We start from the raw sequence: 12,909 nt of genomic DNA on the forward strand, positions 1-12,909 counted from the left end.
AGACTGGTTTTGTGGTCCAGGGTCACAAATATAAAAATGTAATAAAAGTAATAAACATTTACTTTTCCAAACTTGTACATTTTCATTAAAATACACCAAATTATCTCACAGAACATTTAATAACACACCAAAAAACATCAGATCACTGCAACTGACATAGGCTACATTTCACAACACATACATTATTTAGTGACTGCATACGATAATATATGCTGCTTTTTTCCATAAATAGTTAAACTATTAATTAATTAAATTAAATCTAATTAATATTTGTAATTTCAAAATATCTATTGTCACTTGTAAGGAGCAAACCCCTGTGGAAAATAAAAGTTTAAATAAATAAATAAAACACATCCTTGTTCCAAATGACAAAAGACTTTGAACCAAAATCCATCCGCCCTACTTGTTTGGCCTGCCTTCCTGAGTGATGATATTTGGTCACATCTGTGTCATATAAAGCTCATCAGTTATCTATCAAAGAAAGGGACTGGACCGATGGTCTATTGTCATGTAGCATGGCCATATAAAGGTATGGTTCATTACTGCCTAGGGAAGCACACAGCTGGGACCATATTTAAAAAAGACCAGAATCCCCTGGAGCATCTACTGCTTCGCCATTGTGAAGGATGATCAAACACACATCAATTCAACCCCCACTCTGTATTCAGTGTCTATGCAATTAACAGAAAAGATTCTGTCTTATTAAATCACTAAGACATGCACACACACAGACGACTTCTTCAATTTAACAGGGCTTGTTGATGACTTCTCTATTACAGCAGAGACATTAAACTATCACCTCAAACGGAGTTCTCATAAACATTAATGGCTAGTTTTACTTCTTTTGGCTTACAGTTATATAGACCTGTCAGTCAATAGCTGGACTGCATCACATGAGGAGAGAGAAGGAGAGGCAAGAAACCAAGGGAAAGCAAGAGAGAAAAGAGTGGTAATACTGAAAGCAGTTCATGCAATTTTAGAAAATCATGCACAATACCCAAAGTGAGCAATAAGACTCACTTTGGGTATTGTGACAAACAGACACACATAGAACATAAAATACGCATCCACTCAACAACCCAGAAAACCGCAAGATAGGAATCCTGATCATTAAAAGAAATAGTCCAGCCAAAATGAAAATTATGTCGTTATTTACACATCCTCACATAGTGCGAAATCAATAGGACTTTAATTTTGCAATGGAACACAAAAGAGATATTCTTCTCACTCAAAGCATCAGAGACAAGAGCATTGTGAACATTCAGCAAAGCACAACCTTTTGTACTCTATGGAATGAAAGTACACTGTTCCAAAGTTCAGGGTCTGTAAGATTTTTTTAATGTGTTTGAAAGAAGTCTCTTATGCTCACCAAAGCTATATCAAAAGTCTCTACTAAGAGAAATATTGTCAAATGTTCTTACAAAAATGGATGTTTTCTTTTTGAATATACTTTACTGTCACACGATCCTTCAGAAATCATTCTAATATGCTGATCTGCTGCTCAAGTAACATTATTATTACATCATTATTATCAGTGTTAAAACAGTTGTGCGGCTTCATATTTTGTGGAAAAGCATACTTTTTTAGGATTCTTAGATGAATAGAAAAAAAGAAAGAAAAAAAACAGCATTTGTATGAAATTCAAAATACAAAATAAATCTTTCGTAACATTAGAAATTCTTTACTGTCATTTTGATCAATTTACTGTGTCCTTGCTGAATAAAATTAACTTCTTTCAAAAATAAAATGAATATTATTATACTAACCCCAAACTTTTGAATGGCTGAATGGTAGTAAGGGTGTGGGTTTTAATATCATTTCATCAATTATTTTACTATTTAGTGTATAAACAACATTCTGTAATAACTACTTGTCAGCAGGTCTGGTATATTTATGAACTGTCATTTCACTATACTTTCTTATATCTTATTGATCCATTTCAGATTCAGAATGTAGCCATGTCAAAACCTATTGAGCTGCTTTGCTTCCTAAATAGACAGCTGCCTCCCATTTTAGGATCACCTTTGGGAACCTGTGTTGAAATCAAAACTAAAAGAACTCCTATGAAATGACGTAAAATAAAAGCTATCACAGCACAATGTATTTTCATTTGTTTGTTTAGGTACTCACCCGCTGTAGACAGGACGGGGAAACTGTCATTGCGGATCACTCTGGGAGAGTTCCTGTCTTCAATATACAAATGTGCAGTCTGGAAGTATCTTCTATGAACAGAAACGGTCTCAGTTAGTGGAATGCAGGTAATCAGGAGGATTTTAGATAGCTCCTTAATTCGAAGGAAGCCTGAGAATTGTTGTTAGGTGATCACTTAACGTCAGAGTCTAATTTACAAACCACTTTAGATGTCAAGCTGTATACTCTTGTTTGTGCTGTTTTGACCCATGTTTCGTTTCAATAGCCTGCAACTCTAATATCAGTCCATTACTACAAACATATTGCCTAAATATACTGTACATATATGCATGACATAATACAACTGACTCTATCTATCTATCTATCTATCTATCTATCTATCTATCTATCTCATAATTATTCCATGTAACTTATTATTAATATAATATAATATAAATATAAAGTATTAATTTTCATAAAATAACATTAACTTAAATTCTGTTGTACAAATTGTACAATTGTGTATGGTATCGGCTGAGGCTAAAAAAAACAACAAAAAAATGTTTTTTAAAAATCACAAAAAAGCTAAATATCAGATGAATGAATCAGCTCGGTAGATATCAGTTTATCATTATTAATATAAACCATGCATGAAATGATAAATCCATTCAACTACTCTTTTATATTGCATAAAACCCTGTCTTTAATAATTGGCAACAAATTAAGATTATAACAGCATGACAGTAATTACATTCAAGATCTTTAAAATAAAGTTAGGCAAACTCATAATGCATAATAATGTCTATCCCCGACATATTTATTCTAATTAAAATGCATTAGCTAATACAGACACCCACAGACGTCTAGTTCTCACTGTGGGTTTCATAAAATATACATGAACAGCAAAGTGATGATACCAAATATCCCGCCAAACTTTGCACACGCAACTCCTGCTACCTCGGGATTGATCTTTTAAAAATCTATGTCTTTTATTTCATTTTCAGTGCACAAAAACAGACCCCTCCCACCCCTCATCGAAGACTTACTTTCATGCAATTCCCATGAAGCATTTGTATAAGCATGCCCCTACCTGTACTTTATGCAGAGCAATGAGCAGATGCTAGTCATCCTTGGGATGTGAGATAAAAAGAAAGAAAGACGGTCTGAATGTTCGCTGAGCTCTGATGAAGGAGGGGGGCTGGGGGACTGAGGAGAGAGGACGAGGGGGGACAGGAACCCTACACTAATGACCTTTTTATGATGGGGGATCTCTCGTGTGTTTAGAGATTTTGGACTAATGGTGTAGAAGGGTCCTTCAGCGAAGTTTTGGACCCTGCGGTCTAATCCTTGAGAATGCAAAACAGGAGAATGGTAAAAAGATAAATATAACCTCTTATCGTACCCCATCTGCGTCAGCTCTGAAATTTCTTTAAGTCATAGGCGATCTCATGCGTACGTGTAGAAATGTACCATGGAGACAAGTGCAGCATCTTTGGTCTTTAATGGGCATCTGTGAGTCTGAGCAGACTGAAAGCCTCTGAGCCATCCAGATGGAACCCTGCCTACATAAACCTCTCATTAGCCTATCGCCTTGGCAACATCGTAACTTCATTTTAAGCAAATAATAGCATACTTTCTGGTAAACACTCGCGTGAACTCCAGCTATATACGCAAACGAGAATGGAATATCTTTTGAATGGCTTTTGTTCGCTCTGTAGCTTTGTTCTACACGTTCTTGGAATTTGACAACGGTGATGTCTTGACAAAGACGTTTGCCGTCATGTTCTCGGGGGAACGGTTGCGTCTCGTCACTTGTCTTCCTTCCACTCGCTTAACAGATTGATTACCGTGCAAACAGTCTTTCATTCACTTTAACTGTCACTGATCAACCTCTTATAAAGCCATCAAGTGATCAAATCAAACTGCTATTATCTTTTCCTTTCAAGATGCATGATTTGTCGGCTGACGTAATTGCTTTGCAATTAGAAAAATTGCAGGCAAAAATGTGTCGAAATTTGCCGTGATTTATAAGGCCATGTGAGGTTGGTGCTGTTATTGTTAAATAAATCTAAAACCTTTAAAAAAATCATTTTAGGTAATTAAATCTGACGTAAAATAGAAATATTAGATGAAAAACTTTCCAAGATTTCCAATTTTCCTTCATGTTTAAAGGGATTGTTCATCCAAATTGAAAATTCTGTCATCATTTCTTAACCCTGAAGTTGTTCCAAACCTGTATGGCTTTTCATGAACACAAAAATAAGATATTTTGAAAAATATTGGGAACTAAACTGTTGATGGTAGCCATTGACTTCCATGGTATTTTTTTTCCCATACTATGGAAGTTAATGGCTACCATCATTCTTCAGTTTTGGTTGAACTATCCCTTTAACTAAAATGACTAAAAATAATACCATGATTGTTTTCGATAAGTCAAATAAAGCTGAAATAAAATATTCATCTAATATTAGATGAAAAACTTGTACTTAAAAAAACAAAAATTAGAACTGTTGCCTGGGCAACTACTTGAAATAAACAAAAATAAGCTTATTCAAAATATCAATAAATACTATAATAATATATAAAAGACAACTAAAAGTAATACTTAATATAACATGTCATACAATGTCATACAAACATTTTAAATATAAAATTGGTTTTAAATATTAATGTTTTAATGTAACATTACTGATTGTACTGTGTGTTCACATTTTAAATGATACGCTCAAAGAGTCAGCTTCACAGATTGGAGCACAGCTGGGTCCCTCCGCACAAGGCTCATGGTCCCTAGGGGGCCCGCAACCTCTTAGCTCACATACAGACACAAGACTGAACAGGAGGATGGTGGTATTTGGCAGGAAGCTCCATAGGAGGATTTTAATTCGGTTACCATGGGGCTGAGAGCGGTCCGGGAGAGGGCGGGCAGATGGGGCTGGGACTCTCCAGGGAGCTGAGCCAGGTTTATAAAGGCCAGTAGATGGAGTAGAAAGAGGTAGATGAGGTGTGGATTCAGGGGTCAGAGTGACCTTACACTGTTTACAAACCAGCCACAACCATGACCAGACGGATCTACTCCACAAAACATGTTGTCATGAATATTAATTAGGTGATGCAGTCGTTCACAAAAAATAAAAAATAAAAAAAAACCTCAAAGCTCCAAAAAAACGAGACGGATGAATGTAGAAGCTGTTACAAGATAAGGAAATTAGATGAAGAAAACTGATTCTAGATGCTATATTCTCAGTTCGGAACCCGATAAAGGTCCAAGATGATCTAAGACCAGTGTGCTGGTCAATAGCCGATTCACCTCTGCCTTATGAACTATGGTTTTCAACAGCGTCTTACCTCCAGTAGACCAGGACAGCCAGCAGCATGATCAGACAGAGCAGCGTGAGGGCAGAGACCACCATCAGGGGGATGATCCAGTCCATCCGGCTGGATGCTGACACCGGATCTCGGGTGACAGAGGAGATGCTGTTCCTCTCTGCATGATGGTCAAAGGAGACCACAGCAAGGTAACAAATACAAAGGCAGAGTTTTAAACCATTTTATATTAGATTATATTAGAGTCTATTTTGGCATTCGTGCATATTCAACACAGCTATTTTTGTACAATGATCTTCCTTTGCAAAGCTTATTTCAACTATAAATTTGCATGTAATATATTTTACAATAATCCATATACAGCAGTCTTTATTACATTACATAGAACTTTATATTTAGTTTCTGATTATTTATTTGTTTATTACATTATAAAATATTTATTATATATTTTATATTATTTAATTACATTTTATTATATATTTTAATACAATTTTAATGAATATATATTTCACAATAATACTTACATCCACTACCATTCACAAGTTTTGGGTTGGTAAGCTATATATATTTTTTTTTAATACAAGTCTCATCAAGCCTGTATTTATTTAATTAAAAATACAAGAAGAACAGTAATATTGTAAAATATGATTACAATTTAAAATAATTGTTTTCTATTTTAATATATTTCAACATTTTATTTATTCCTGTGATAGCAAAGCTGAATTTTCAACAGTCATTGCTCCTGTTTTTAGTGTCCTTTAGGAATCATTTAAATATGCCAATTTGGTGCTCAAGAAACATCTCTTATTATCAATGCCAAAAACAGTTGTGCCGCTTCTTATTTTTATGGAAATCACAATAGTTGTTTTAGGATTCTTTTTCAAATAAAGAATAGCATTGATTTTAAATAGTTTTTTTTGTAGCAACGTAAAATTTTACTGTCACTTTAACTCAGTTTAATGCATCCTTAATAAATAAAAGTATTCATTTCTTTCATAAAAAAATTTCCCCCACAAATTTTTCAACATTATGTATTTATTCATTTTAACATTTTATATTTCAATATATTTATATACATTAATATATATTTTAATATTATTTCAAGTTTTTTGACACCACTTATTAATTTGAATAGTACTGTCTTTTGTGTATATTATTGCTGTTGCCTTGAGCTGCAAGCCTATAGCTCACCTACCAGTGTGAATGAAGTGCGGCCAGTGCGCCTTCTCCTCATTGGTGAGTTCGGTGGTCTCAGTTGAGCTGGAGGGAAGTTGCATGTCTACAGTGTTATTCTCTACCAGCCATGTTGGTTTTGATGAATCCTCACCAGAAGGCCTCTCTGTGGCACGAGGAACCTGCTCTTCCACTGTTCTAGGGGCCAATGTGGAGTTCTCAGTGTTAACATCAGCCCTCTCTCGACCCCTCTCTCTGTGTTTTGAAGTTGGGACGGGGGCAGTTGGTTTTTGGGGCACCGTCTTGTCCTGCTTTTTGTCCTTGACTGTCACATCTTTCCCCTTTTTTTTCTTCTCCTCTTCTCCCTGCTCCTCCTCCTCCTCCTCCTCCTCTTCTTCTTCTTCCTTTTTCTCCTCTCTTTCACCGTCTTCTTCCTGTTTGTTATTAGCTTCAGTGCTGTCCTCAGAGGTCAGGATGTTGCTGTCAGATGGGGTGTTTTTAGCTGTGGGAGTGGCTGGATGTTGAGTGGGCGTGGGGCCTGAGTTTGTAGAGTGGCTCGGCCAAAAGGATCCTGGGAGGGAAGAAATCACACTGCCACTGAAACCCAGTCCTGCCAACAGAGTGCTGGTCACCACAGATGCTACAGTGGCTTGTCCACCACTGGATGGAGGTCCCATTCCCGTAGCCATTGAAACAAAGGAAAAGGGGAGGCCAGCGGACGTCCAAGTAGAGGAGCCTGAGCTTATAGGAGCCATGTCTGCCGAAGAGGCGGGGGAAACCGTGGGCTAGAACGGGGCGGAAGAAGAAAAGAAATGATCTTTTAGTTGATAACTATAAAGATAACTATATTAGATCCACACCATCGCATGATAACGTCTGATATTATAAGCATGCGCTGCCATGCTGTAATCTGCCGCTTTAAATGCTCAAGCTCTTTAAAGCTGGACAGATTCTGATAGGCTGTCAATGTTTTTGTGAAAGTGTTTCCTTTTCATTAGACAAACATTTGTACTAAACCTTGAGCAAAGAGATGACGGCATTAATATTTTAGTCCATTTTCCAGTATGAGATGGTACATTTTCAAAGCATATATATCTGCTAAATGTTTTTGGTTAATCTATGCTATTCTTTGAAATTTAGAATGATTTTTTAAAACGATATCTTTACCATTATTGTTATAGTTATCGTCCTTGGTATGAACACTTAATTTCTAGCGATTATCGCCGATTTGATTGCACAAATACTATTTAAACTAAACTGAGCTAGACAATGACATCTCTGAATTCAATAATGAAATGCCTTTTAACTGAAAATTGAAAATTGAGTGTTTAATCTTATCATTATACATTACTGACACTCTATCCTCCAATTTGATACTGTTAAGTGCTTTGACACAATCTGTATTGTAAAAGCACTATATAAATAAAGGTGACTTGACTTGACTTTAGAAATGATTAAACCAGTTACCCACCATTCCAGTTTTCACAATCCTTGTGCCCTCGAATATCCTTGTGGTGTTCGCTTGAAGAATAAATCACACAGTATGATAATCAATACTAATGAATTGTTTGAATGGCAGCAGCATTTTGTATTTTTAGGACCTGAAAGCCACTTGAAATCAGACGAACCTTTGAATATAAGTGTTTGGCTGAAGTCACTGCGCTGGTCTCTCTGACATACAGCTTGCACTCTGAACAGATACAGGACATCTGGAGACACGAGTGTGATGACTGCCCTCTGCAGGAAACATATGACACACCATACATTTTAATAACAGTACAACACATAGACGGCAGTAATAGAAACTGGATACCTTCAAAATAACTCATACTACCTTTGCAGTAATGTACAGTATGCACATTTTCAGTATGCAAGGTAAACGCAGATAAGCGCGTTTAATAATAATACTTTTTTCTTCAAAAAGAATGCATTAAATTGATCCAAATTAACAGTAAAGACAATGCTTTCTATTCATCGAAAAACCTCAAAAACAATGCATCATGATTTCTACAAAAACGTTAAGCAGCACAACTGTTTTCAACACTGATAATAATAATGTGTTTCTTGAGTGCCAAATTAGCATATTAGAATGATTTCTGAAGGATCATGTGACACTCAAGACTGGAGTAATGGATGCAAATTACATTTTAATTACATTTACATCAAAATAGAATACGGCTATTTTAAATTGTAAGAATTTTTCACAATATTACTGTTTTTTCCCCCATTTTTTTAATGAAATGAATTTAGTTTTGATGAGCATAAGAAACATTAAATAATTTTATCAACCCCAAACCTTTGAATGGTACTAGTGTACATTTGACAATGTGCACTTTACACAGTACAGAACAGTATAGAACAAAATAACCATTGTTTTATAATGGGGAGCAATGGCTGTAGTGAATCATGAAAATAAATGTACTAAACCTTGAGCAAAAGAGATGGTACATTTTCAATGCGTATATATCTGCCTACATACGTTTTTGTTGTACAGTCATATATAGACAGCCTCCAAGCAAACAGACACAGATTAAACACCACAAAACTCTAATTTTGATTTCAAGCTGTCTTCAGTTGACCAAAATTAAGTCTAATTTATGCATTTCTGAATGTTGGACGCAGTCAGAGTGTCCCTTCAACAGCTACACACAAATCCAAAAAACCTCATTACACAACACAGAGTGAGCAGATGTAAATCTGACAAGATCTTATTTTCCAAAACCGAAATGTCAAAGCAAATTTGACATCTGCCATTATTATTTGTATAAATTGACACTCATTTATTGCAATGTCCTGCTCCGTCTTTCAGCGATCCTCAGTGTCCCAGAAATAGATAGATATTGATTACAATTTCATATACCCAAAGTTGGTCTTGATTCGCTGGCACAACCTGTGACTGGGCTCAAAATTGAAATAAAAATGTAAATGTAGAGGCAAAAAAAGATGAGGGAGTCATGATGGGATGTAGAGTGAAAGAAAGTAATTGGACTTTAACCGTGGCAGTTATATCCCTCAACTAAATCCAAATCTAATTTGACCGAGGCTAAAAAAGACTGACAGCGCTCATCAGAAAAAGTTCCTTCAACTGGCTGGACACTGTCTTGTTGTCATGGATACTGTGTGTGTAAGGCTGCTCCAATAAGTTGACTGACAGACATGGGTGTAAGTCATTCATTAGACTTGAGGGAAGAAAGACAAAATGCTGTCCAAGTCCATCAAATCGATGAGAGCAGTCCATCCATCAGAATTATGAGGGAATGCTGGGGTCCAGAAGACAAGGCTCTGGCAACAGGTTCTGACATCATGCTTAAGTGGCTGTATCAAGGGTAACAATTCTATATTTTTTCAAATGTTCAAATTCAGTCAATTAATTGGCTCTTGACACTAATCGGGCCACCCTGCCGTCCTCACATCTGTCACATACAACAGTGTTTTAAGTCTTATTAATCTCTTTCATTCCAGATTACTCCCAACAAGTCTGGGCACTACATGTCTCGAGATCTTGGGTTTGTAATAGCAGAGGTGTTTCATTACATCTTACACTCCTGTCTAGCTCAAGAGTCTTCAACAGGGGGTCTGTGACCCCTAAAGGGTCCATTGTAGTACTGCAATTGATATTTTTTCCAACTTATTTGGGATGCCAATACAAAAATACATCCATGGAAAAAAAAAATTGAATATTAGTTATTTTCAACATAAACTAAAAGACATTAAAATTCATAAAACATAAAATTACACATTTGAATATAAAGAGACACATTTTATTACACTCGTATTTAATAATATTTAATATACAAAGTCTTCTGCTCACCAAGGCTGCATTTATTTGTTCAAAAATACAGTAAAAAATAAATGTTGTTACATATTGTTTCTAATTATTTAAATATTACTTTAAATGACTGTTTTTCATTTTAATACATATTCAAATTTAATTTATTCCAGTGATGGCAAAGCTGAATTATTACTCCAGTCTTTAGCGTCGCAATGATCCTTCAGACATCAAACTAATATGCTGATTTGCTGCTCAAGAAACATTTCTTATTATTATCAATGTTGAAAACAGTTGTGCTGCTTAATTTATTTTGTGGAAACAATGATATGTTTTGTCAGGATCCTTTGATGTATAGAAAGTTCTAAAACAAAGCATTTTCGAATAGAACTCTTTTGTAACAAATAGCATCTTTTTGCAAAATAAAAGTATTAATTCTTAAAAAAGTCTTACTGACCCCAAATGTTTTGAACAGTAATATATAATACACTAATGTTACACCATGTTATTGACACGACACGATCTTTATCTTTATCGACCAAACTTAGATGGTCTAGCAGTTATGTCACTTGCGCCTTCAGCCCAATGTAACCTCAAGACAGTGATTGAATACATGGTTGAGATAAAACCAGGACTAAAAGAATTACAGCAGAGGGAATGAGGTTTGCGGTGGTTGACACTTTGAATGTGCTCTGCCTTTCATTGTCAGGAGGCTTACCGTGCTGTGTTCGCCGCGCTGCGTGAAGGTCTTCTCAAAAGGCATTTCATCCTTCACCCAGCTGTAGGAGACAAGGAAGCCCACTATAGGCGGGTGGTAGACAGCTGACGGTCTGTCCCAGGTCAACACAAGAGCAGTTCTGTTCAGAGGGTGGGCCTTCATGTTGTCAGGGATGCTGCTGCAGACTGGATGGAGAGAGGAGAAGCAGAGCGATGAGATAAGACTGATAAAAACAAGGAGGAAGAAGGTACAGTACAGTTGTTCTCATTTGATTAGGGATGTGTGACTGGAGATAAACGGGTGGAATTACGGCTCTTCGGCAGTGGGAGCGGAGCCAGATCTCAGCCGCACAGGTCCACGACTGCAGCCCCCAGGTGAAGCTAAATCTTTTATTGCTGTCTGACTCACCAAAGCGTTCTCACTAGAAACTGCTTCAAAGTGGAAAATAATACATGAGTTCATCTCAATCTGCCTCCAGGCTTTCAAACAGCCTTGCAGTGAGCACACGCATGCGTGGCTGTGGCTGTGGCTGTGTGCGCTACTGTGGACACAGTAGGAAGTCTGAGTGTGTGTGTGTGCGTAATTCTCAGTGGTGGAAGAAGTACACCAATCATGCACGTCAGTTAAAATGCAGATACGATGATGAAAATTAATGCAAAAGTACACTAGCATTTAAAAGTTTGGGGCTGGAAAGATTTTTTAAAATGTTTTTGAAAGACGTCTCTTGTGCTAACAAAGGCTGCACTTATTTGATCAAAATGCAGTACAAACAGTAATATTGTAAAATATTATTACATTTGAAAATAGCTGTCTTCTATTTTAACAATTTAAACTGCAATTTATTAATGTGATGGCAAAGCTGAATTTTTAGTTACATGACCCTTTAGAAATCATTGTCATCTGATTTGTTGCTCATTAAATATTTCTTATTGTTATGAATGAGAGAACAGCTGAAAACAGCGCTGTTTAATATTTTTGTGGAAACCTGATTTTCAGGGTTCTTTGATGAACAGAAAGTTAAAAAGAGAACAGCATTTATTTTAAAATAGAAATATTTTGTAACAAACGTTTTTATTGTTACTTTTGACCAATTTAATGCATTCTTGCTGAATAAAAAAAGTAACTTTTAAATAGAAGTGTAGTCCTGCTTTTTACATATCTACTTGAACAAATGCACAAGTGTGATATGATAAATAAATTAAAAAAAAAAACATTTAATTACATGATTTTCAGATCAATTAAATCACAATTGACTACATATATCAATATTTACTAAGAAAAGGCCCATTCCATGTTACATAACTTAAAATATAAAAATACTTTATGTAAGGTAAAGCAGGTATGATTAAATGCATAAACTTGCTATTTTTTAGTTAAATGTAATTAATATGTTCAATTGACAGCCCTAGAACTGCTAATTAAGGTCTACACATTTTATAAATAGTAACTGGGTAAATATAATTTGCTAATGTTGATTAATAGTGGTAGTACTATTGATCTAATTCATGTTTTTGAGTGTAGGGATATCTATCTGAGGACCGTTAGGAGTGTTATCACACACTTACACACACACAAAAACACATCTCATCATGTTGTTTCAATGGCTATTGTTTTCAACTTCCTTGTTACAGTGACCTCATTGTTGGTGCTTTTTTGATGTCACAGACATTACAAACATGAACTAGGTTAGTTTTGCAGCTAAAAATAATCTTTACCAAATGTGCCCTGATCAGGCTTTCAAGCAGGTTTTTAGCTACCGAGCCCCACAGAAAGTAACACTGCTGTGTGATGTGAC

At 35.8% G+C, this 12,909-nt stretch overlaps 1 protein-coding gene across 2 annotated transcripts in view; it reads right to left on the bottom strand.

Moving 5' to 3' along the window:
* ca16b (carbonic anhydrase XVI b) overlaps positions 1-12,909 on the bottom strand; it is a 79,149-nt gene that overhangs the window by 9,215 nt on the left and 57,025 nt on the right. Inside the window, exons 9-14 of one of the 2 annotated variants that reach the window (XM_058779911.1) lie at positions 11,115-11,299; positions 8,256-8,364; positions 8,099-8,148; positions 6,650-7,412; positions 5,476-5,614; positions 2,131-2,219 (exon numbers count right to left, since the gene is read on the bottom strand). In XM_058779911.1, the coding sequence (XP_058635894.1) occupies positions 2,131-2,219; positions 5,476-5,614; positions 6,650-7,412; positions 8,099-8,148; positions 8,256-8,364; positions 11,115-11,299 (1,335 nt within the window). Of the gene's footprint in view, positions 1-2,130; positions 2,223-5,475; positions 5,615-6,649; positions 7,413-8,098; positions 8,149-8,255; positions 8,365-11,114; positions 11,300-12,909 lie in introns of both variants that reach the window. The other variant, XM_058779910.1, reaches the window with a different exon arrangement.

This window comes from Onychostoma macrolepis, chromosome 06 (assembly GCF_012432095.1).
Source record: "Onychostoma macrolepis isolate SWU-2019 chromosome 06, ASM1243209v1, whole genome shotgun sequence".
Lineage (NCBI taxonomy): Eukaryota > Metazoa > Chordata > Actinopteri > Cypriniformes > Cyprinidae > Onychostoma > Onychostoma macrolepis.